This window comes from Diadema antillarum, unplaced genomic scaffold, assembly GCF_040938485.1.
Source record: "Diadema antillarum isolate AM-2024a unplaced genomic scaffold, OU_Dant_1.0 seq00001809_RagTag, whole genome shotgun sequence".
NCBI classification, from domain to species: domain Eukaryota; kingdom Metazoa; phylum Echinodermata; class Echinoidea; order Diadematoida; family Diadematidae; genus Diadema; species Diadema antillarum.
In genome coordinates this window covers 47,432-72,864 of record NW_027272484.1, presented here as the reverse complement: position 1 = coordinate 72,864, position 25,433 = coordinate 47,432, and the positions used below count along the sequence as shown (strand labels likewise).

Here is a 25,433-nt window from a genome sequence, read left to right as displayed (position 1 = left end):
ATTCCTGTTTCTCATTATTTCTCAGGTTATCATTACTATGAAATTAGGAATATAATTATACTTTTTGCTTATAGACAGTGTAGGTGTATAATGCGTGTTTGTATATAGGTATAGGATATAAGATGTGATTTATTCTATGCGTACATATTATATAAACAACATATAGGCCTAGAGAAAAACGTGTCATTTCTATTATCATGTCATTTAATATCATCCTGCAGATCTAAGGGGAGGGGGGGGGGGGGGGGAACGCTTTTAGGGGCCGGGGCTTTCGAGCCGGGGTGGGTTGCTCAAACAATCAAAAATAAACAAAAAAAAAATGAAAATTTCATCGCGAAATTCACTCTCCACACGTTATTCTAATATATGCCAATTTCCATGGACATCAAGCCGAGCCGGGCCTGCCCTCCCACTTCATCATGGTTTCGCCACTTTTTAGAAATTGCATGAAAGACATTCAATGGGAGTGTGAAAACCAACAACAGACACCATTCAAGGCCCTATTGAAGAGATCACTTAAGATTGAAGAGTGGTACCGTTGGCCCAGTCCGGGAACGTGTTGACATTGAAGACCCAGACGCCTAGCGTGTTCAGACTGAGGTTGGAGACGAGAACACACGCAATGTTCATCATCAGCCCGGCCTTCGCCTAGGATCAGATCAGGAAAAGAACAATGATGATGATTATTATGATGACAATGAACAACCACGACCACCAAAAACACAACAACAAAATGATACTGCTGCTGCTATACTTTCAGTTCAGTTCAATTCAGTTCAATTTAGTCCAATTCAGTCCTTTGTTTACATTTTGTGTCAATTCGACTTTCCTCCAGTTGGGAAGGACAGATCGTTGAACACAATATAAAATAATTTATATAGGGCCTTCAAGTGGTATTATAAAGAAAAAGTAATGTTGCACACTTTCCATTGTAACAGAAAAGAAGAAGCAATCATAACGTTATGACGTGCACATAATTTATAAGAGGCGGATGACAATGAACAACCACGACCACCACAAACACAACAACAATACTGCTGCTGATGCTTTTGTGATTGTCGAAATGATGATTATTAGTATTGAAACAACTAAGCAGTGAACTAGGAACATGATTAAATCAATGACGGAGTATATGTCACCAAGTCATACAAAATCCAGGGAGAAAAAGTCTTAATTATGTCATTATTGGTGTATATGAATGTCACCATTAAATCATAGTCGTTCTTTCTGTACCCCCCCCCCCCCATCTCCCTCTCCCAATTATTTGTATGGCTAGTAGAAGGAAGGATCCGGAAAGCAAAACTCACTTGATTTATAGAAAATGATTAAGTATAAGTACGTCATGAAAGGTTTTTAACAAATTGAAGACATCGGCTGAGCAGAGCGCTCTCTTGCGTTTTGGGCAGCAAAATCAAAAGTGAGTCGGTGCAGAGAGGTCATTGATAATCGTTGAAGAGGGAAACTCCCTCCTGGTTTGTACGAGTGACAAAGGTTCTTTCGAATTTTGGTCACAAATTAAGACATTCTCTTGTATTGCCTAAGGTAAATACACGCGTATTGTTCGACAAAAGGACTTCAAAATAAATAGGTTTGAAGAAATTCATCAATCAGTTTTGAGATCAGGGACAAAAACTACCAAAACATATCAGTTTCAATCAAAGTGATTTGTATTCATTTCGGTGTGAACAAAATACATAAGTGTCTGGAACAGAGAAAAGAAGCAGATGTGTACATCGGGATATCAGTGTATCAACTAAGCAAATCATATTTTCGATGACATTCGTGGTGATTTGCAAGCTGGTTTTATTTCTTTTCCCTTGTTATTTGGTACACTAATTGTTTGTTTGTTTGTTTGTTTTGCCGAAGTCCAGTACTCACCATATCCATGACGGAGAGCTGCCCGTGGGCGAAGGCGATGGCGTTTGGAGGCGTGGCTACCGGAAGCATGAATGCGAAGGAGCACGCGATGGCTGCTGGAAGCATCATGTACAACGGGTTCATTCCAAGACTGGTGCTCTACAACAAACAATACACAATAGAGAAGTGTCTTTCAGTTTCGAAACAATTACATACATTGTAGTTCAATAGTTCAATCAATTTTTTCTCCTCAAATCAATTTGTAGTGATATAACTATCATGCACGAACGGAAGTTGACTTCAAGAATTCAAATAGCCTTAATTTTCTTCTTGATTCGCGGTAAATTTGAATGGTTGTAAAATCAATTTGAGCTCATAGAGACTCTTACACTGCTGTAAATGTCACAGCCACTTACACATTCTTGACGGACCTATACATTTTTAGTTCAACGCAAACGTAGGCTGATATTTATACATTACATTGGCTCTACTATCTATCTTGCAAAGTATACGATTGTTTCAACCTAAAAACCAATTCAACATAAGTTTCAATAAATCCAAGAAATTGAGAAAAATTCATCAAAACATGGCGTCCAATTTCAAACACGATGTCGATTAGGCAAGCATGTTTTTCAATCGACGATTTTTTTTTAATAAGGGCACCCCACGTGAACACGTCTCTTTCTTTCCTTTCAAATTTTCTTATTTCTTTTCAATTCAATTCGATTCATTTGTTTGGATTTGTATGAAGAAAAAAACATAAAGTAAGATGCAAAACTATTACAACGGAATTATCATAATGACGAGAAATACAATGCACACTTTGCAACGGTAGCCAAAGTAAATATAGCGATGGAAAAGAGCCATTCACGACAAAATTGACATGTAAACTTTTATTTTTTTAACCCTGTTTGCAAACCCAGACTTGCTTAAACTACGACTTCGTGCTTAAATGAGTATCACGCCATTATTTTTCTATCAAAAAAAAAAATGCGTTTCCAGGGACCATATGAAAAGTTTCATTTCAATAATCGGTTTACAACGATGATATAGATATCGATATCGAATAAAATGGATGTCAAATTATTGAATGCTTACAAGCTCGGCGAATATTGGGAGAAAGATGGTAGCTGTGGCGGTGTTACTCGTGATTTCGGTAAAGATGGCCACGATTGTGGAGATGATGAGAGCCATGGCCACAGGGGGGAGCCCTCCAAACACCGTGAACTGGCTACCAAGCCACGCCGACAGGCCGGACACCTAGAACGTGGAATCAAGAAAGAGCGAAAAGTCATAGGTCCGCCCAATTTGCAACTTGATAAGTATTCACTAATGCATTATATGGTTTTATTTCGTCAAAAGGATATGGGTAATCTGCTGCACAGCTATCCAGGATGCGGTATAATTTATAGATTTGTCGAGCGTGCTTTATCGGTGTCGAATTTTATAGAAGTCTTTTATTTATTCATTTATTTTGTTTAGTGCTAGACTTCTGCTCTGAAAATTCGGTGTTCACCTCATTACCAAATTGCATCATCTAGCAATGGATGAGAAATCACAACAAATGCATACCTTTGTACAACTGTGAGGTTGAGTAAGTTGTAATTGAGCTATACGAATTCGTAATCAGTAAGAAAAAAGTATGTGCCCCTAAATACAGATGAATTTAATATTGAGCAATCAATAATGAATTTGAGCACGAGAAAAGCGTAAAAGGACGATATCCTGAACTTGTGGGCATATTAAAAAAAAAAAAGGATACGGACCACATTACGGACATGTCGTCATGATTTTGCCTTATTTTGCTCATGCATTTTTGAAAGGTTCTCTGCAGTCAACTGCATTATGGGTTATCTGTGACTTCATATTCACTAATTGGCCTAGCTCCATCTGGCATAGAATAGCCACATTTGATTTTGTCAGCCAGGCTAGCTGCCCGGAGGTATGTTGCAACTGAGTATGTCATCGCAGGCAGGACAGTGCTTGCGTTGTTTGGCCACTGTGACATTTTAGCTTTGACTGCTAAAGTATATCAAGTAAATTGTGTGCGTGTGTCGGGAGTATTTTATTCCAGCTTTTCTTCAGGGTTCGACGTAATGCCTTCATTATTATTACATACTGAACGGAATTATCACTGACCAAGACAGGAAAGAAGATGCAAACCTTTAGAGTTTTACAATCGATGAGGGAGTAACAGCTTGGATTTTTTTTTTTTTTAAATGACGATAGGAAAAAGGAGAAAGTTATAGTCAGAAGTTTGAACAACTGATTCCACGTTTACACAGGGCTGACATATCATCAAACAATGGCAGTGATCGTGACAGAGCGGACACTTTCCGTCTGAGTAAAGGGCTTTTTTACACTTGCAAATTTTTGCTTAGTCCCGTACCAACGGTGGGGCTAAGGGGGGGGGGGGCTTAGCCCCACCGTTGGTACCGGACTTTCCTTAGCCCATTTTCTGTTTACACTTGTTTTTACGAAAGTGGGCTAGCCCCACCGATAATCCCGTGCTATCTGGCCCTACAAAATAGCAGGGTTAGCACCGCAATTGCGGTGCCAAGCAAGCGAGTGTAAACAGAACGAAAAAATAATCCGGGGCTAAGCGACGGAGACGAAGTCCGACCCCCCACTGACGAGGTAGTGCTGCCGGTGCGTGCGTGTACTTGTACAGTGCACAGCGTAATCATGAATATTCATTAGTTTGGAAAGTACGGGGCTAGGAAATATGAGTGTAAAAAGGTCAGTTTTCTCCTTAGCCCAGGAAAAAAGCTTAGTACGGGATTTATTGGCGAGTGTAAAAAGCTGAAAAAATTGGTACGGGACTAACAATAGTCCTGGGTCAGAGAAAGTACGGGGTTAAGAAACACAAGTGTAAAAAGGGCTTAAGATTAGGACTGATTGGCTGCATGAGAAAATGTCAAACTAATACCAGATATGAAATTAGATTAAGCGACTAATAGACATCAACAGGCGACGACGTGATTTTGCATCAGGAAATCGACCTCCATGAAGCCGAGTATACTGTTAGGGGAATCCCCGAGGTGTGTGATCATCGGGTTGGAGTTGCAGCAGGGAGAATTGGCAATGAGAATAAGTATATAGATTGATGTATTCGTAAATATCGTGGTAAAGATTTATAGCTGCGTTGCATGTCAGACTATAAAAGGAGCAGCATAATAATTAAAATCTTAAATCTGGGGGTGTTTCATCAAGTTAGTCAGCCCTGACAAGTTGTCAGTCTCTGACAATAACCATAGCAACAGTCAGTGACCAGAGCTTCTCAGCCAATCAAAACCAAGGATTTTGCTGAAATTGTCAGAGACTGACAACTTGTCAGCGCTGACTAAATCGATGAAACACCCCCTTTGTGTCCTCACCTTGCAGGCCTCGGCCAGGGCCGCTCCGCCCCCGAGGAGCAGGACGACGTTCCAAGCCATCTTTTCATGAATAACCGGCCAGGTTAGAATAGGGGTAATCCGTGAAGGTTTAACAGACGGATCTGGGCAAGAGAAGTTCCAGGGTGGATGTATAAATCTACTGCAGTCCATGGTACACAATATAAGTCCATGTGACATTGCAAGATAGTGAGAATGTAATGTGCTTCTGCAGTTATCTCTCTCTTGAATCACCAAGTTTAAACACCTCATGTGCATTTTCCAGAAAAGTATTGACATATTATTATCCTCCTACATTTCAAGTTTTGCTAGATTTCCTACAATCTAGTGTAATCTATGAATTCCAAGCAAAACCTCTTCCTTTATACTTCTGTTCTGTTCCTCTCTTAACAGTTGAAGAGGTGGAAGGGCACAGAATAAACGAAAATTCGTTCCCAAAATGCATCACTATCAGTAAACAGATTGTCAGGTTTTTGTTAAGCTTTCAAGGAGTGTCTGGTTAAATCTTTCTGCAGTCACTACAAAATTTACTCGAGGAACATTTCCCCTCGAAGAGGTTTATTAGTGTCATCCACAATGCTTTTGCTTCTACAAACACGAGCGATAACATGGTTTTCCGTATAAAGAACTGAGGCAGAAAACAGGGTTGATATTACAATATTGTTACCGTTTCGTCCCTGTCTGGAGCAGAAGTAAGGCAGCCGAGAAGGGAACATAAAGAGGAGCAGCGAGACGAAAATCACGGACGTAGCATCGGTCACATAGCTGCGAAATTAAGAGACGGATGGACATTTTGACAAACAAGAGATTATTATCCCACTTAGGACAAATAATGATCGTTTCAGCTCAATTATGTTTCAAACTTGATATCTATCTGAGAGGTCAAGCTCCTCATGAAAGACTTTGTTAAATTCTTTCTGGGATCTTTAGGACCAAATGTGTGTGTGTTTTATAGTAGGAACTACAGTATAGGCCTACTAAGCATTTCTTTTGTACTTTTATCACCCTTATTATACATCTGTTGAAATATTCCTTATACTGTAAGCATTGTAAGAGCATTACAACATACCTATACGCGGGACGTTAACCATCAAGAAACTTATTCAATGCGCGTTTTTTTTTTTAAACAAACATACAATAGGTAGATAACAATTGTCAATTTTAAACACCACAATTGAAATTTCGGGATGCAGTGTTCCAAGACAGTGATAGCATGGGGTTTCTGTCTTCAAAGAAGCTTTACATTAGATTTAAATGTGTGGTAGATCGACATAGTAATTCATACACTACATAAAGTCTGCATGTGAACAATAAAAGATATTGGTCTGATACAAAAACACAAAAATCAAACAGGGGGCCATATATAGAGGGTGTTGATTCTGTTCCTCATTAAATCTTAAGATAAACGTCGTCATTTGCCTCCTCATTAATGAAAGACTAAAGATTGTTTTAGTCCCCCAGAACGGATCCTATCTTATACATTGCACTCGATAAGCGAGCAATTTTAATGAAGAGAAAATGATAGTCTATACAATCAAAATATGTATTTTGCTGGCGTATATTTTTTGTGCAGTGCTCTGCCTGGGATATGTGTTACTGTTTTGTCTTCTTTCAAGGTGAATTCATTTACCATGCCGATAAAGCGCAAGAGATATCTGAAATACCCATAGCTGGTACAAATTGCGGCTGGAATGAGTGGCAGCAAATAATTAAAAGGGAATACTTAATTGCAAGGACTCTTAGGTAAAACTTCGATCCACATGGAGTAAAATGAACTTGTGCTTGTCATTTGTAAGCACTGTGTATACAGTGTATCATAAAACTCACCCATCCTCGAAGGCGATGGACCAACCGCTGACGAACTTGGGATCCCGTGTTAGCCAAAGCAACACCAGAACGACGAAGTGAAACAGGATCGCCCATTCGGCGAATCTAAGAGGAACGCAGGGAGAAAGAAAGGGAGAGGAAGTGTGTGTGTGTGTGTGTGTGTGTGTGTGTGTGTGTGTGTATGAGAGAGAAAAAAAATCGTCGTATGTTCATTCAAAATGAAGACGCGAAGTGAACATACAAAATAATGGTGCCGTCTTCATCGATGTAAATATAAAATTCATCAAAAAAAAAACCAGCTAAAACAGGGATATGTTACTTAAATATCTTCAAATGAGAACTAAAGAACACTGTTAATATCCCAACATTTTCAGACCCAATAGATAAGCGCACCCGTAAGTTCCCATTAATTCTAACTAATGAGTTTAAGGCCATGACATTAAAACACGTGTCTGGCATCGCATTAACGAACAAGAGCATACTTTTATAGATCAAGATCATCAAGGCAAAACCGCACTTCCTCTGCACTAATCTTCATCCGGTGAGTGCATAACGACATTATATTTTATAATGTACTTTCATGTTAGAGAACTTGAACGCTGCTAAAATAGGCGATGCTCCGAATACTCGGTGATTGCGCTAAAACATACGACATTTGTTCTTTTCTGAAGCCAGACAAAATGTGACAATATATGCATCAATGCGCTGTAGCTTAAAATGCATAGACATGCAGCACGAGTAGCTAGAACTTGGTAAGTCCAGGTTTATCAACTCGTCTGAACTTGCAAAGGGGTCATCCCACGAGCCCAACATCCACGAGTCATAACGCGAACGAGCTCGACATTGAAAAAAAAAATAATGAGTCATATATAGCAAACGAGTCATACAGCCCATGAGATCGACAATTGACAAACAAGGCCCATGAGTGCGACCTTTGGCACATGAGTCCATGAGTCTGACACTAGGTAAAAAAAAGTCCACGAGACGAACACATCGTACAGTAACTCCGTGATGTAACGAGTGTCGGACTCGTGGGTCTTGTTTGTTAAGTGCCTGACTCATGAGCCTTTATTTGACTAGTGTGTGGCTCGTGGACGGTATGACTCGTGGGTATCACACTGGGGTCGTCCCAGTAGACCGACACTCACGAGTCATACAGCCCACGAGTTCGACATTGAAAACAGGCCCATGAGTCAGACAGCTCACGAGTCATACAGCCCATGAGATCGACACTAGGTAAGAATAGCCCACGAGTTCGACAGATACAACACGGGGCTTAATGTGTTGGTCTCGTGGGCCTTGTTAGCTTAGTGTCGAACTAATGGGTTGTATGACTCGTGAGCTATATAACTCATGAGCTGTATGACTTGTGAGCTGTGTGACTCGTGGGCTGTATGACTCGTGGGTGTCGGTCTCGTGACGTGCACCTATCAGATTCGTGGCGTCCACCCCTTGTAACAAGACTCCGGGAAAAAATTGATGGGAGCAACACAAGAAGAAGAGCAATCCTACTCACGACATTGGGCCCAGCTCCGCGTAACTTTTCCGTATCACCGCCTTGGCGCGCTCCTCCTGAGCCTTTCCGATATTTTTATTGGTCCTCTGTAAGCAACTGCATGGTGTAGAGAAAGGAAACCGTGAACTTGGGAAAAAGGTACAATTTTGCGAATACTAGTGCCATGTTGAAAAATACCGCCAAATGCTCATTGTTTCTAAACTTCTCCATGAATTTATTGTGTCAAGATTGTGTACAAACTTCCTTGACGTCGAAACGGTGGTGCTTATTTCAACAGCAAAGGGTTTCTCAAATTAGTGAGATAAACCAGCGTGACAGAACTCTGTTTTCAATAGTTGATAAACCTGATAAAACTGTTAGGAAATGTATCAAATTCAAAACGGAACTGAGCAAAAACAGTAATGATGTTGTTTGGTGAAGACTTCAATGCTGTAAACACATTATAATGCATACACAGTTCAGAACAGTGTTTTCGAAGCAAAGTTATTTTCATAGGACATTATAACTGCAAGTTTGTAAAAAAAAAAAAACTAAAAGAGGCAGCTACGTCACAGGCTAAAAAACAAATGCAGAAACAGATATCGATTTATTCTCAACCATTTTGTTTTTATTTATCTATGGACTGCAGTAATGGATGCTGACTTAAAGGGGATGGCTAGTAACTGATCAGTGGGAATCATTGGGAATGCTAGGGGATGATTGTTCCAATCCTTTTTAGTCCAAGAGCATTAGGTCAAAAAAGGCCTAAACCTGGACATTTTTGGTAACAAGCTGATTTTTTCAGGATAGGTCCAGAAAAATGTCTAGAATAACATACTAAAAGTCCTCATGAATCCTCCTTGAGCGTTTTCCGCAATCCAAGATGGCGTCCAAAATGGCCGCCATTTCCAGAAATTCTTATAACTTTTCAACCAGAGAACCCAAATACAAAATTTAAATGTCTAAATATATGTTTTGAAGCATGAAGAACTCAATAAAACAAATATCAAGAGATGTTGATGCACGCAAGTACCGAAATCCAAGATGGCGTCCAAAATGGCCGCCATTTTCTGAAATTCTTATAGCTTTTCAGTCAGGTAACCCCAATACAAAATTTGTATGTCTAAATATATGTTTTGAAGCATGAAGAACTAATTGAAACACATATCAAGAGATTTTGATGCACGCAAGTACCGAAATCCAAGATGGCGTCCAAAATGGCTGCCATTTTCTGAAATTGTTATAGCTTTTCAGCCAGGTAACCTAAATACAAAATTTAAGTGTCTAGATATATGTTTTGAAGGATGAAGAACTCAATAAAATACATATTAAGAGATGTTGACGCACACAAGTACCGTAATCCAATATGGCAACCAAAATGGCCGCCATTTCCTGAAATTTTTATAACCTTTCAACTAGAGAACCCAATACACAATTTAAGTGTCTTTACACGTTTCGAAACATGAATAACTCAATAAAATACATATTAAGAGATTTAGACGCACGAATGTGCTGATTTTAACGCTCGAGCTCTTCCTTATATGGAAAATGGGGTGCAAAATGTCCCAATTTTATCTCACAATTATGTGAATAAATGTCAATATATTTTATAAGAAACTTTTTATTTAAAATATAGTTCTTATGTGTAAAGTATACAAATAAAAGCATTTGCATGTTAACGTCAAGGAGTGTCCTTGTTACGAGAGAAAATATTTCACCAACAGATGTGTTGCTAAACAGAAAGCCTACTAGAAGGCAATATCCGTTTACCACATGGTCTATTTTCGTCACCTTAAGCACATGAGATGAAAATTTAGTGCTAGCCGCTTTTTATTACCAATGAATTTGATGTCTACCATGAGGTGAGTTCCAGTTGAAACTGTCAGTTATCACTTGAGAAGTAAAAACAATTCTTTGAAAAGTAAAGTTATTTGTGCATGGAGGAGGGATACTCCTCTACCACACGAGGGACCTTTTTTCTTTCTTTTTTTTACTCGAAAGTGAAATACATAGTGCAAGCGTTTGGTAAGATATTGAATTATTTCCATCAAAGAGTAGGAAATTGGATATAAAGTAGAATTCAGGGAAATGGGCAATATGATTATGGAAGGGTGTGTGTGGGGGGTCCCCTCCCCCCCCCCCCCCCCCCCCGAACATGAGGGAGATTTTGCATTTTCAGACCTGATATTCAGACATCCTGATGCACCCTATTGGTGAAATATTAGATTTTTGTTTCCATCAAAAAAGGAACAAAAAGATATACAATCATGGAAGTGCGCGGTTATAGGGTTGCCTGCTCCCACACGAGGGAAAATTTCGTATTTTCACAGAGCTGTTGCATCCATTTGGTGAAATACCCGATATTTGTTTTCTATTTGAAAACGTGAGGAAAAATATATATTCAGGAAAGTGTCGGGGAGGGAGAAGTGTGAAAGGAGAGTACTCCTTCCCATACCTCAGAAATTTTTGTATTTTCCAAATGAAATTCAGAGATTGAGTCCATTCTTTGGTGAAATATCTGAGATTTGTTTTTGTCCTAAAAGTAAGAAAATAATAGCCTACTTATGGAAATATGCGGGGGAGGCGTATGAAGTGATGCACCTTCCCACAAAATGGAGATTTGTTGTTTTTTTTTCAGGTTACGAGTTTTATGGTGCGCTCTGTTGATGAAATACTAGATTTTTGTTTCTATTAAAAAGTATAAGTAGAATAAAGACTAGTATATTCAAGGCAATGAGCTAGTATATGATGGGGGGGGGGTCACTTTCGACTGGAGGGAGTTTTGCATTTCGATGATCGTCATTAAACGGTCTAATGCACCCTTGGTGTTATATGGAGAAAATTATCCATTCTCGAAGAGTAGATAATAATAGTCTCATTATCCCCATCCCCCATAGAAAAGAGGGAGCTTATACACTTGAATAGAAATGAAATAATTATATCATTTACACACATTTGATGAAATATTTGGGAATTGTTAGTCAAAAGGGGAATTTAATATATATTGGGGGAAGTGAGCGGTTGAAGAGTTAGGGCAAATTACCCTTCAATATGAGGGAACTAACTTTTGCATTTTGTAAGTGAAAGATCTAGTGCACACTTTTCGATGACAAATTCGGAAATGTGTTAATCTCAAAAGTGTACAAAGTCTTTAAAAAGGGGCCGAGCGAGGGACGTTTAGCATTTTTATGATTGCAACTGAATGACAAAGTGCAAATACTTCAGGTTGAATATTTGGAAAATAATGATTGTACAGGCCACCACCTTCCCCAAGGAGGAGGGGGGGGGGGGGGTGCATCCAACCCAACCTATACCCGTTTTGTGCACATTTAAGGGAAAGATTCCACTGGACCTTCTGAGTTGTTGAATCTCGAACATTATGTTGAATTTGGCTCTTGAAACAGGCTAAAAACAGCAAATTTTGATGAACAAACGGCGGCCATTTAGGGCAACATTTGGTTTTCGGGAAGAACTCACGTGGTTTTATTTGTACTTATGTGCTTCATGATCTCTAAATAAGTATTTCGTTGGATTCCTTATGTCTTAAAATATATATTCATACATTTAAGTGCGTATCGCAATTACGTAGTTGCAGGGTTATGAGAAAAACAGGAAATGGCAGCCATTTTGGACACCACTTTGGATTTCTGGAAGTGCTCAAGTGCTTTATTTGTGTTTCAAAATCTCTGAATAAGTATTATAATTGGTTCCTTGAGACTCAAGACGTATATTTCGACATTCCAAGTGTGTACAGTTAAAATCTACTTGCAAAATTATGAAAAAAAAAACCAGGAAATGGCGGCCATTTTGGACGCCATCTTGGATTACCGTACTTGTGAGCTTCTACAACTCTTAATACGTACTTGATTGAGTTCTTCATCCTTCAGAACATATTTGTAGACATTTAAATTTTGTATTTAGGCTACCTGGCTGAAAAGTTATAAGAATTTCAGAAAATGGCAGCCATTTTGGACGCCATCTTGGATTTCGGTACTTGCGTGTATCAAAATCTCTTGATATGTGTTTCAATGAGTTCTTCATGCTTCAAAACATATATTTAGACATTTAAATTTAGTATTTGGGTTACCTGACTGAAAAGCTATAAGAATTTCAGAAAATGGCGGCCATTTTGGACGCCATCTTGGATTTCGGTACTTGCGTGCATCAACATCTCTTGATATGTATTTCATTGAGTTCTTCATGCTTTAAAACATATATTTAGACCTTTAAATTTAGTATTTGGGTTACCTGACTGAAAAGCTATAAGAATTTCAGAAAATGGCGGCCATTTTGGACGCCATCTTGGATTTCGGTACTTGCGTGCATCAACATCTCTTGATATGTATTTCATTGAGTTCTTCATGCTTTAAAACATATATTTAGACATTTAAATTTTGTATTTGGGTTCTCTGGTTGAAAAGTTACAAGAATTTCTGGAAATGGCGGCCATTTTGGACGCCATCTTGGATTGCGGAAAACGCTCAAGGAGGATTCATGAGGACTTTTAGTATGTTATTCTAGACATTTTTCTGGACTTATCCTGAAAAAATCAGCTTGTTACCAAAAATGTCCAGGTTAAAACTAATACTCTTGGACTATTTGGAATTCATTTAAGAGTACATTTAGGCCTATTGTGTGAAAATTATTTGCTTCAGAATGGTCTCATATTCAAGTTATGTGCAGTTTCATGTTTCCAGGTTAGCATGCCTATACAGTGACTGGGCATTAAACTGCACATTACTTGAATATAAGACCGTTTTGAAGCAAATTACTTTCACACAACAATAGAATCCCACAAGAATTGGAACAATCATCCCCCAGCATTCCCACTGATTCCCACTGATCAGTTACTAGTCATCCCCTTTAAATACTAGTAGTCAGAACAGCTTTATGTTTGATATGTTTTCTCAACAAAATGTCACAGCGTTTGTCTCCATCTCTTCATGGATTTGCTGATTTGCGTGATTCAATTATTATGCTTGCATCGAGTTAAAACCATTTATGGTAAGCTTCCCAATATACCCCTTAATTCCGATTTTTGGTATATATATTACAATATGTATATATTATGCATATTCATTTTTTCTTCCAGAATGGAATGTAATATATTATTTTACAATGTACTTGAATCTTTTGTGAAATATGAATGAATATGAGTTGATCATACATACATATATATATATATATATATATATATATATATGTATATATATATATATATATATATATATATATACATGTGTGTGTGTGTGTGTGTGTGTGAAACTTTAAAAGCAGTTAACGCTTTTGAGTTTGGAAATGATTCCAATTTACACGAACATCAAACATGTCGAATAATGAAACAGCTCTCGGCTCTCATTAACAAACGTTCCATTGTAATTCCATATACCAACCAGGCTCTTCAATAAATCAGCCAATTACTAATTACAGAATAAACTGGTATAACATGCTCAATAAGGATGCCAATTCTCTTCTTAAACTTTTTTTTTTGGGGGGGGCGTCGTCTCGTACATGAATATTATCGACTATTCATATCATTCTGTTTTTAAAGGGAGGGCACGGAAGAGAAAAGAAAATAGAGTCAATCACGCCACGATTTCACAATTTCACGGGGTCACAGAAAGGAACAAGCAAAAAAAAAACAACACAATACAAAACTTGACAATCCTGCAGCAGTCACATGAGGGCAGTGGCCTCACTGTTTTTTCTAGTCACAAATAGTAACAAAACATGACATGGCGTGATACAAAACGCTCCCTCGTATACACACATGCAGATCATTACCAATGGGCTGGAGAACGGGGGGTGGGGGGTGGGGGGGGGGTGGGCGGTATTAGGGGCTATAGCTGTATAGCCTTAAGCAGCCCGCATAATTTTTATACAAACATATATACTCAAATGTAAATACATTATGTACATATAAATATAATATCTACATACGACACATAACATACACAATAACATTATGCATATAGTATGTAAAGATACATACCGACACGATTTAATCATCCCCAGTAAGCCATGGAGGGTGAAAGTTTAAGTTTACACAGATAACAGGGGATATGTGGTAATCATACGACAGCAATAAAAATAGATGAAATCCAAATGTTAATATACATACCTGTTCTTCCTACATGCACGTTGAAGAATATCAAAGTGAAATACATGTACTTCTATAACCCTCGAGATCCACATATACGACATTATTTCTGTGTGGAATCGACAATCGCTGAATGATATCATTATAAGCATTTCTTGTTTCCTATAATATCCGCGATAATGATTTTAGTTATATGTATGATTGTGAGATTCTAATATGCATATAATATTACATGCCATTATGATGAACATGACGTATGAGAATCATATAGCTGAAGTTGTGTCCGTCATTGTTACAGGATATCCATAAGCAGGATTTTTGTATTTTTCTTAAATGTTCAATATTTGGATTATTTATGTTGTTGTTTCATCCATTTCACAGGAAAAAAAAACATATAGGCCTACCTTGGGTATATATGAGTTCTTCAAGATTACAATGTACACCCATAGCCACTGATCCTCTTTCCCTGTCTATAAAACTATAAAAATCTATTCACTACTTAAAGTGCTATAGAAAGACTTTGGCCAACCTGGAACTAAGGCGGTGACACGAGCTACATTAATAACACCATGTAATATGCACGTCGCGCTGTAAATATACCCACTTTGCTTTACGATGTTTCTATATATATAATATAGTGTGAACTGTCTGGTACTTCATGTTACCAGTATAATTATCTATAGTAATAGGTTAAAGAAAACAATATGTGCTGCTGAAAGTGATCTTCAAAGGCTTCCAAAACGATAATAATCCTTGAGTAATTATTATTCAATAGCTAAACTCATTTTTGTCGATGTTTCCAGAGGAGAAACATTCGAATGCATCATTTTAGTTTTCGATATAGTATGGGGATATAATGTTTATTTGATGTCTGTATGTTTTCAATGAATTCAAGTTCTGTGTGGTACAGCATTTCTACATTCTTACACGTGCAGCACAATGTATACATGCAGCTAGCTAAGTAAAGTTCAATTTGAATTTTGAAATTTACCTCCACAAAAAAAAAAATAATAACGATGAAGGAGTTTTGACTGATGGTCTCTGACACTTGTGAAAATTTCTGTTCACTCTAAGAAAATATGTTCAACTTTGCACCTCTAATACCAGTGTTACACCGAGAGCACGTTTACGGGTGCAACTTTGTACCTTTCAGACCAGTGTCGATAGGCGCTTTCAGACTGGCAAAAGATCGAGAAGTTTAAGATCGCGATCTTTCAGATCTCGAAGTTTTGTCATTGTGACCGGAAACTTCCCGCGAAACTTCTCGATCTTTTCCCCGTGTGACCGTGCCTACAATGTACCATTCTGGTCTGAAAGGTGCGAAGTTGTACCCGATGAGGTGCTCCCATTGTGATCCTGGTCTGAAAGGTGCAAAGTTGCACCCGTTATAAGGTGCTCCCACTGCAGGGGCGGATCCAGGAATTCCGTAAAGAGGGGGCGTGTTTACAAAATTAAAGGGGGGGGGGGCGCACGCACCCCTCCCCCCATTTTTTTCTTTTTATTTCTTTTGTTTCTACAAAAAATAAAGGGGGGGGGCGTGCGCCGGTTGAGGTCCTCCCTGGATCCGCCTCTGCACTGTGACATTGGTCTGCACCTTTTAAGGGCGCAAAGTTGAACTTAGTTTCCTTAGTGTGTATGTTGAACGTTGTTTGATTGTTTTGCTTTGGGTTCTTTTTCTAGATTCAACGAGTGCTATACGAACTGGCAGAGTTGTTTGCTTACCAGCAATCGAGGTACATGATCTGAAGCCAGACCCAACATAGCAACAAGCAGACAACCATCCCGGGAAAAGCGTACATCATCCACGTGCCAAAGTTCAGCCCTGCCTCCGGACCGTAAAGACTGCATGTAACGGGAGAGAGTTTAGAACGTATTAGGCAATGGGGAAACCAGCAAAAAAACCTGAAACACGACACAAACAAGAACAACAACAAAAGCAACATAATTAATATTATCTTAAAAACATTTGTATTGAACGCATGCTGTGGAGAAAGGGAGAAACAGAGAAACCAAACAAACAAAATGATAGCTTTCGATTGCGGATTGCATGAAAGTAGGTTGTGACTGAGTATTTTGTGTGTGTGTGTGTGTGTGTGTGTGTGTGTGTGCTGTCGCTCTGTGTAGTATGTGAATACCCCGAGTGTGTGTCTGTTGTGTGACTCCATACCGTGATCTTGAAAGTCAATGATAAAAATTAAGTACAAATGGAGAAACCTGCAAAAAAAGCTTCATCAAAATTGAATATAAAAGTACCTTCAAAATTTGCGAAGTCCAGAATTGCACGTGTCTTTACGTATTACTACTCATTGTTTCACTCTATTCTTGATCATCAAAGTCAACATTCTGCGACCGGTGTTACAATAAGTCATATCCGGCACAATCGGAACACCACTCTGGTTTCTCTGTTCAATCTTGCATGTGTGCTCTTACAGACTCTTAAAGGAAAGATTCACTTTGTTTCTGAATATATTGGAACAGAATAAAAAGGGTCAGAACCACCAGCACTGGGCCGTCGGACGGACATGACGGAAACTCGGTAGTCTAGTATCCGATATCCATTCATCATTTATTTCATCCTTGGTTTTGAAAGCGTTTGAAAATGCGATTCATATAAATATTCAGTTATGGATTAAGCAAAGCTGATGTCTGATCGTCAGTCGTGTTTTAGACCAAGCATTCAATTTGTACACGCCTAACCGAGTTCTGCGACCTTATCTACGATAACCTAGATAAAGGCCGATTGACATGCAGGTGCAGTCTATTTAGACTTTAAAAAGGCTTTCGACATTATTCCACATAATCTTCTATTAACGAAGCTGATTTGTTTTGGTACCAAAGCGGTGGACCTATATGGGTATACAACAATATGTGACATTTAGGGGTGTGACCAGTGACTTTCTTCCAGTTAATGCGGGGGTCCCGCCTGGATCCATGGGTCCCCTACTATTACATAATAATTTTGTACATGAATGATAAAGTTCGCCTTCCTCTTAACCCCCACACCCCTTTATGCAGATGATACGGCGGTCTTTTCCTCATATTTTGGCTTGATGTCAGTGCAAAAACAACTTCAAACAGATATGCATGTGTTAAGTCAATGGTTTATGGAAATAGAATGATGGTTAATACAGATAAAACAAAAGTAATATTATTCAAATCCCGTAAGAAAAAGAATCTGTTTGAGTTAGAAATTATCATAAACCGGAAAAGACTTGAGAGTGTTACAAAGTTTAAATACCTCGGTGTGACGGTTGACCAAAACCTCGACTGGTCTCCTCAGGTAAATGAAGTTATAAAAATAGTATTGTATGTACTTATTTTAGTTATGTGTGTACGTAGAATTAAACATTATTCAACAAAGGATATGCTATTTCCATTATATTTTTCTCCGATTCTCCCTCCCATTGACTATAACGCGTTGTAAAATATGGTGATCTTTAACGAAGAACAATCTTCATAGACTTCAAATGTGTCAAAATAAGTACTGTCGTTTTTAAATACAGACTATACGGCATCAACTAATAGTTTATTGAATACACTTTGATTACAAACCATTGAAAAGAGATTAGAAGACAAAGAAGAGATTAGATCAGTACTGTATATTGGCCAATAAAGTAGTAAATGATATAGCCCCACCTTACCTTTGTAGACTCGTATCTCCACGTGACATCATATATATCCCACAAGACATGTCTTGACGAGTCAGTTATACTTACCAGTATGCTTACCCAAGCAAAAAAGAGACAATAAAAAAGTTCTTTCTCATACTCCACCAGTAAAATGTTCAATTCACTTAATCTACCAATTTCCCTTCGCTACAACTCTTTAAGAAACTCCTCACTAGTCTACCGTTTTGATTTCATCATTACTTCGTATGACCACCACATGAATGTTGTATATGTTTTCTGTTGTTGATTTTATTCCATTTGTATAATTATGATATGTTAGCTGATACTGTTGTTTGTAAGTTCGTATTATATCTTGTAACTTTTGTATCTGACGCAGGGCTCCCTTGCAAAACAGGCCTTTGTGGCTCTGAATGGGACTACCCTGCTTTTAAAGAAGACACAGATAAATAGAATAGTAAGCAAATAATCAACGTTGGTGAAGGTGATGGGACAAACTATCACTTCCGAGGCGATCTGGATGTAGCTATCTTTCCGAAGCGCAGCTGAGGAAAGATAGCGTACACATTCAGATCGCCGAGGAAGTGATAGTTTGTCTCATTGCCTGAAACTAGAAGTTGATTATTTGCTTTATATTCCACATCTAGGGTCCTAGAAATTCCCATTTTATTCCACATCTGAAACCTTTTTAGCCGTCTTTAGGTATCCTTAGGGCTTAGGCTACGTGTGCGCGTAGATGACGAAACAATGAAGTTGCTGCGCGCACCGCGCGGCACCGAAGTGAAAGTGCGTTGCACTGTGTACTATCAAGTGACCTAGGTCACATGATAGTCCACAGTGCAACGCACTTTTATTTCGCGCGTACTCATCTTGCGTTAGGACTATGTGGACTGTGTGGAGATCAGCGAAACAAAAGGGACTATCAACATAGAGTGTAACGAACTTTTCTTCTCAGGTGATGTGATGGGTAAAACTAAGCTTCATCACGTGATCAGCTATGGACCAATCCTATTGCAACATTCTTAGTATGTGGAATATAATAGTGGATACGACACCTGGTCCCCGTTTCATAAGACTTGCTATCAGTGAGAAGTTGTCATAGTTGTTATAAGCTACTGAAATCCTTGCATCTGATTGGCTAAGAGTAAACTTGTCAGTGAAATGTGGCAGTTGTCACTGATAACAAATTTATGAAAATGGGACATTGTTTAGCAAACAGAAGGTTGATGGGTTCGAACCCCACTCGACATGTATGCCCATGATTTTCATCATGGCTACTACTCTTAACACTAAATAATTGGTGCTCATTTATGTCCATGATTGGGTAATCTGTCCTCCAGCAGCAACTCATCGCAAAAATCATCGGTCTGAATGATGTATTTCTGTCTATTAGATACTGTGCTGTCGTTATAGGCCCAAAACGATTGTCACTAGTATTACCGGCCCATCAACAGCAATGCTTGGTAGGTTGAGCATGTTTCCGTCGGATCGACATTCACGCGCTTTCAGCCAAGGTAAAGGTCACACACAAACTTAGATACTTTGTAAAATGAACAAGGAGGTGTGATACCCCTTGGTAGGAACAAGGAGGTCCAAGAGAATGGAGTCACAACTGTCTTATTTCGTTTGCTAGATGTTCGATGCCGCCGCTCAAAAATATTTGAAGCATGTGCCAAACAGGATCTGCCACGCAGATAGGAAGACAATTGACTCGTGTCTCATTGCATAATCACCAGCCACTTTCTAAGGAAGATATGTCTTTGTGACGGTAATTACTTTTCGCTATCCCTTCTTATACAAGGTAGGTGGTACAGACACGAGGATGTGCGAATAGAAATTGCGCAAAAAATGCTGAAATAAAGATGAAAATTACTCGACTGGGTATACCCGGGCACAAATCTGATATATCTATCAATAAAGAATTATATATGAAGATTATTCCAGATCAGTTTTATTTGTCGGAATTAAGCGGAAAAGTGACAAAACCGGCCTTCCAGGATGGTACAGTTTTAAACAGTTTCACATGATACAGCTCTGATTTACACTTATGCACAAATTTCTGCACGGGATTGATTTTTGTTTTACATGCTTTATCATTAAATGAAATTCCATTTCATTTAATAAATAAATAAGCAAAATATGGCCAATATTATGTTAACGTTCAAAATGAATCTTCAGATTGCTCAGCAAGACGGCGGCTTCGAACATCGATCATCAAAGGCACAAATGCACCTGTGAAATTCTTTTGTACATCAATAGAAATCTGTCAACTGTTTGAATGATTACAGCCAGTTGGAACTCCACCTCTTAAACCTCCTTGATAGGAGTGAAGTTCGTCAAGACCTACCGATCAACTTGAGTGCTGATAACCAGGTTGGGTCCAGTCCCGGTAAGGGTGGCCGTGCCACCGATATTGGCGGCATAAGGAATGCACAGTGTGATGGCCTTGCAGAGCAGACGATAGCCGTTCTTGGACTTGCTCCGATCCGAATCGTCGGCCTCAGGATCGGGCTGTGGTGGTGCGATCACCATGGACAAGTCATCATCCACCACGCCGGCTCCACGGGGGTTGAAACGCGTTAGATGAACCGGCGAATTGCTGTGGAAAATAGAGAGACACTTTTCTTCTCAAGAAAATCGATATAGTTTCCCACGATACGTTGGGTATCGGGATGTCAGCTCTTTGTTTAAGACAACTAAATTTCCTGATAAATAATTATCTCTTTAACTATATTTAAGAAAAATCATGCGTCACAGAAGTATACTTGATGTGCCTGGCTTTCACTTCTATCGACAGAATCTAAGTGAGCACTCTTAACGAGCTTTATTGAGTCATTACATTTTTAAACTTGTAATATGTGATATTTGAAATGAAATTTCATTTGAATTGAAAAAAATAATGACAGAGCACGGGGTTTGACACCAAAGAAATCTTTGCAGCGCTATCTAGACGTAAACTCAGTGACAATAATGTTATCGCGCGTTCCGCTTATTTGACGATGTTATACAATTCGTGATTTCATACCATGTTCAAAGCTTAGAACGCTCTTTACAACCTCTGAGATAAATCTTATCGTCAAACTTGCATCTAAATAAAAAATTGTGTGTATACCGATAATGAGTTTTCCCTCTTCCATCAGCGTTTATGGATTTGATAGGACATCACTGATCTTTAAATTGCAGGTCATTGTTTGTTTATGATCTGAGGTGTTGCGCTCATCCAAGTATGATAAAGACTCAGAGTTTAACTATTGCAATAAAATCTTCATTAAAGAGGAAAGTTAGTCCAAATATAAGTTAGTCTGATAAAAAAGAGCAAAATCTTTCGAGTTCAACGGTAAATCTTTGAAATCGAATAAAAGTTAAGAGGTAATGACATTTTTAAGTTTTGCTAATTTCTGCAAAACAGTTCGTGTACAGTGCATGGATATGAATATTTTATTCTTTCTTTTTCGTCTAACTTATATTCGGACTGGACTTCCCCTTTAAAGATTTTGGAGACAATGAAGAGAAGCTCGGATGTCACTATAAAATTAAACATCAATGACTTTTAAGCAAAATTTTCCTGTCATGTAAGGTAAGGCTATACTGTTTCGAAGATGACTACTAGTGACTAAGGTGAAATTACTGTAAGTCTCCACGGTCAAGTCGTAAAGCCCAACAGCAGTTCTTGTATTTTTCTTACCTATCATCATTGTCACCGGTGTAGATGTCCATCAATTTGATTTCGCTATCTTCCGTTTTTCTGAGTTCCTGTCACAGCAAAAAATACTATCATGAATCATTTTGATACATTCGCATACCTTGAAATATGAATGAATTTCAATTAATACAGGATAACAAGTCACATGGTCAAAATTAGGGTCAAATCGACGTGATTAACACAATGCGACTGTGAACTAGATGCATATAGTCTTTTAATAATTGTAAATTCAATCAGAACTATTGACAAGTGACAGCGCGGTCACTCCGAGTGTGCATTGGTGCAATGCACTCTATACAACAATAATGACAATTACTATTAAATTGTCGGAGAAATAAAACAATCTGTCGTCAGAATAGTGTGACGAAACCCCAAATCGTTATGCCACTTGGAATGACTTCCAGTTTGAAAGACACGAAAGAGCATTTGGAAATAAGTAACACTTTTGTCCTGATAGAATACGAATACCTTTCATTTACGCGAGTCAACAGACCAAAGGTTAAGCACAAAGTGAAAAGATTGACATTAGGCAATTGCTAGGAGCAGCGGATTGTGAGAAGGAACTGCATTTCACCTAATTTTGTTTGCTTGAAAGGAAGTTGAAACATGTACATGGCACACTTCTTGCACGCTTATTTTTATTTCATAGAATCCTATGCCATGGAATGCAAACAGGTAATATCATTATTTCTTTGCGCAATTAGCACTCTGAGAGGGAAAATATAAGTTTCTCGGAGAACATTAGATATCCTCACATGAGAATGATGAGAGGAGTGAGTGGTCGTCACAAGAAAACTTAACATAAAACCTACATGCACATTAGTGCAGGGAGGGGAAGTGTTGCTAATTTTTTGCTTCGACTATACACCCCTCCATAATTATGTTCGCCATGCTGCATTTCCCCCCTTTTTTTGTATGATGTAAAACTATCATTTCATGGCAATAACAGCAACAACAAAATTGATTCGTGTAAGATATTACTGAACTTTCAATATTTATACATTAATTTCAATGCATCATGGTGCAAAGGGTACTCAAATTGACTCTTTTTAGTGGATGTTTCAAGCAGAACATATCCTATATAGAGCTCCATAGAATTCCATTTTTACCACTCCATCTCGCATCGCGTCGTCATCTTTATGATCACTAGCGACGCCGGGCGCGTCCTGAAGTTCGTCGAGAACGGCCTGAGCGATGGGGATCATCATCGCCGTCGTCGCCGTGTTCGACATCCACATTGACAGGAAGGCGGTGGTGATCATAAAGCCGAACATCAGCCTAGAGATAAAGAATGACAATAATGATGACGATGACACCAGCAGACAAATCATTTGTTGTTGTTTTTTTACAATGGTAATACCGATCTTGCAAGATAACGACAAAAAAAAAACAAACATTTATACTCTAGACTTTTGTCGGAAATGAAACAACGTGAAATAGAATGAACTGAATGTTGCAAGTGAGGGTAAGGATGATACTCTCTACTCGATCTTTTTTTTAAATTTATTCGGTTTTTTTATCTCCAACAGAAACATGCACACATGAATTTTTACAGAAAATAAACACCTTTATAGGAAAAAACGGTTATCATGAGAATGATGATTAGAAAAAAAAATTAGATGACAATCACCACCATTTAATTTCCAGTAATAACATTGGAAATAACATTGAAACAGAAAACGTGTAATAAATTTTGAATTTCACGCTTCAAGAAATTATTGTGTGTCGCAGACGCATGTAGGCCTACATCGTTATTCGCCTTTCCGAAGGATCGGCAATCAGAATATGAAATAAGATTAGTTGTTCCGAAGGTTCATTGTTCCGAAACAATCCCCCATACCTTATACGTGTTCGTTCACTTAGAAATCAAATAGGGTTCATTAATCCGAACATTTATGGCGTTACATCGTTAACGGTAGGTTCGTCATTCCGAAAGTTCGTTTGTCCGAAAACGAAATAAGGTACGTTATTTCGTAGGTTCGTTAAAGAGAAAATGAAAAGAAAGTGCATATAAAACGAACCTTCGGAGTCACGGACCTTATTTCGTTTTCGGATTTATAAACCTTGGGAATAGCGATTTTTATTATTATATATATATATATATATTTTTTTTTTTTTTTTTTTTTTGGGGGGGGGGATTAACGAACCTTCGAAACAACGGACCTCCGGAATAACAAAGTGTAACCAATTATGGAAGGACACTATGTAACAGAACGATGCAGGTCAACGTGTATATACAAAACATTTGATGCCATTTATAAAGGAGAGGAGACATGATGGATTATCAACATGAAATGTTCGAGATGTGGGGTAAAACGAAATAGAAATTGCTTCTGCTTTTTCGGTGATTAATATTTTGGAAATTATTTCAAATGTATTTTACTGAATATGATCTCAGTAAGTATCTCGCACTGAGTAATATGATTAGGAAAACAATTATTGGTGTGTCCCTCATGAAATGAATGGACACTGACTTGCGGATTGCCGTAATTCTAAAGTAACAAACATTTCTGTGAGATGGCAAAGAACATGATATGGGTGTACCATCTCGGCTTCGCTCCAACCAGCATGAGCACTCGAAGGGCGATGCGTTTGTGTAGGTTCCAGTGCTCGACCGCCGCGGCCACCATGAGCCCGCCGATGAAGACAGTGTTGGTGTCGGTCAGGTACTTGCTGCACACGTCCTTCGACTGCATGACGCCGAAGACGGGAAAGAGGAATATGGGGAGGAGGGAGGTGGCGGCCAGCGGGATGCACTCCGTCATCCAGTAGGCCGCCATGATGAGGATTGAGTAGGCTGTGTAACCAATCTGCAAGAATGAAAAGACATTAAATCCACCGTTTCAGGGCAATTACCCTCGAGGACAATAGCCCTTTTTACACTACCTTGTGTTTCTTAACCCCGGACTTTCTCTGACCCAGGACTATCGTTAGTCCCGTACCAATTTTTTCAGCTTTTTACACTCGCCAATTAGTCCCGTACTATCTCTTGTCCGGGGCTAAGGAGAAAACTGACCTTTACACTCGTATTTCTTAGCCCAGGACTTTCCAAACCACATGAATATTCATGATTTTATACGCTGTGTACTGTACACGTACACGCACGCACCGGCAGCACTTGATTACCTCGTTTCTGATTGGTCAGTGAGGGTCGGACTTCGTCTCCGTCGCTTAGCCCAGGATTATTTTTTCGTTCTGTTTACACTCACTTGCTTGGCACCGCAATTGCGGTGCTAACCCTGCTATTTTGCAGGGCCAGATAGTACGGGATTATCGGTGGGGCTAGCCCACTTTGGCAAAAACGAGTGTAAACAGAAAGTGGGCTAAGGATAGTCCCGTACCAACGGTGGGGCTAAGCCCCCCCCCCCCCCCCCCCCCAGCCCCACCGTTGGTACGGGACTAAGCAAAAATTTACAAGTGTAAAAAGCCC

At 38.8% G+C, this 25,433-nt stretch overlaps 1 protein-coding gene across 1 annotated transcript; it reads right to left on the bottom strand.

Moving 5' to 3' along the window:
• Window positions 1–516: 516 nt before the first annotated feature.
• Window positions 517–24,798, bottom strand: LOC139712461 (Na(+)/citrate cotransporter-like). Its single transcript, XM_071624277.1, is given in 13 exon segments — window positions 517–648; window positions 1,879–2,016; window positions 2,956–3,117; window positions 5,235–5,355; window positions 5,907–6,017; window positions 7,080–7,184; window positions 8,596–8,691; window positions 16,397–16,516; window positions 20,648–20,811; window positions 22,244–22,295; window positions 22,610–22,623; window positions 23,113–23,281; window positions 24,548–24,798. Coding segments are annotated over 13 exon segments (1,620 nt in total). The 5' UTR covers window positions 24,784–24,798.
• Between the last annotated feature and the right edge of the window lie 635 nt (window positions 24,799–25,433).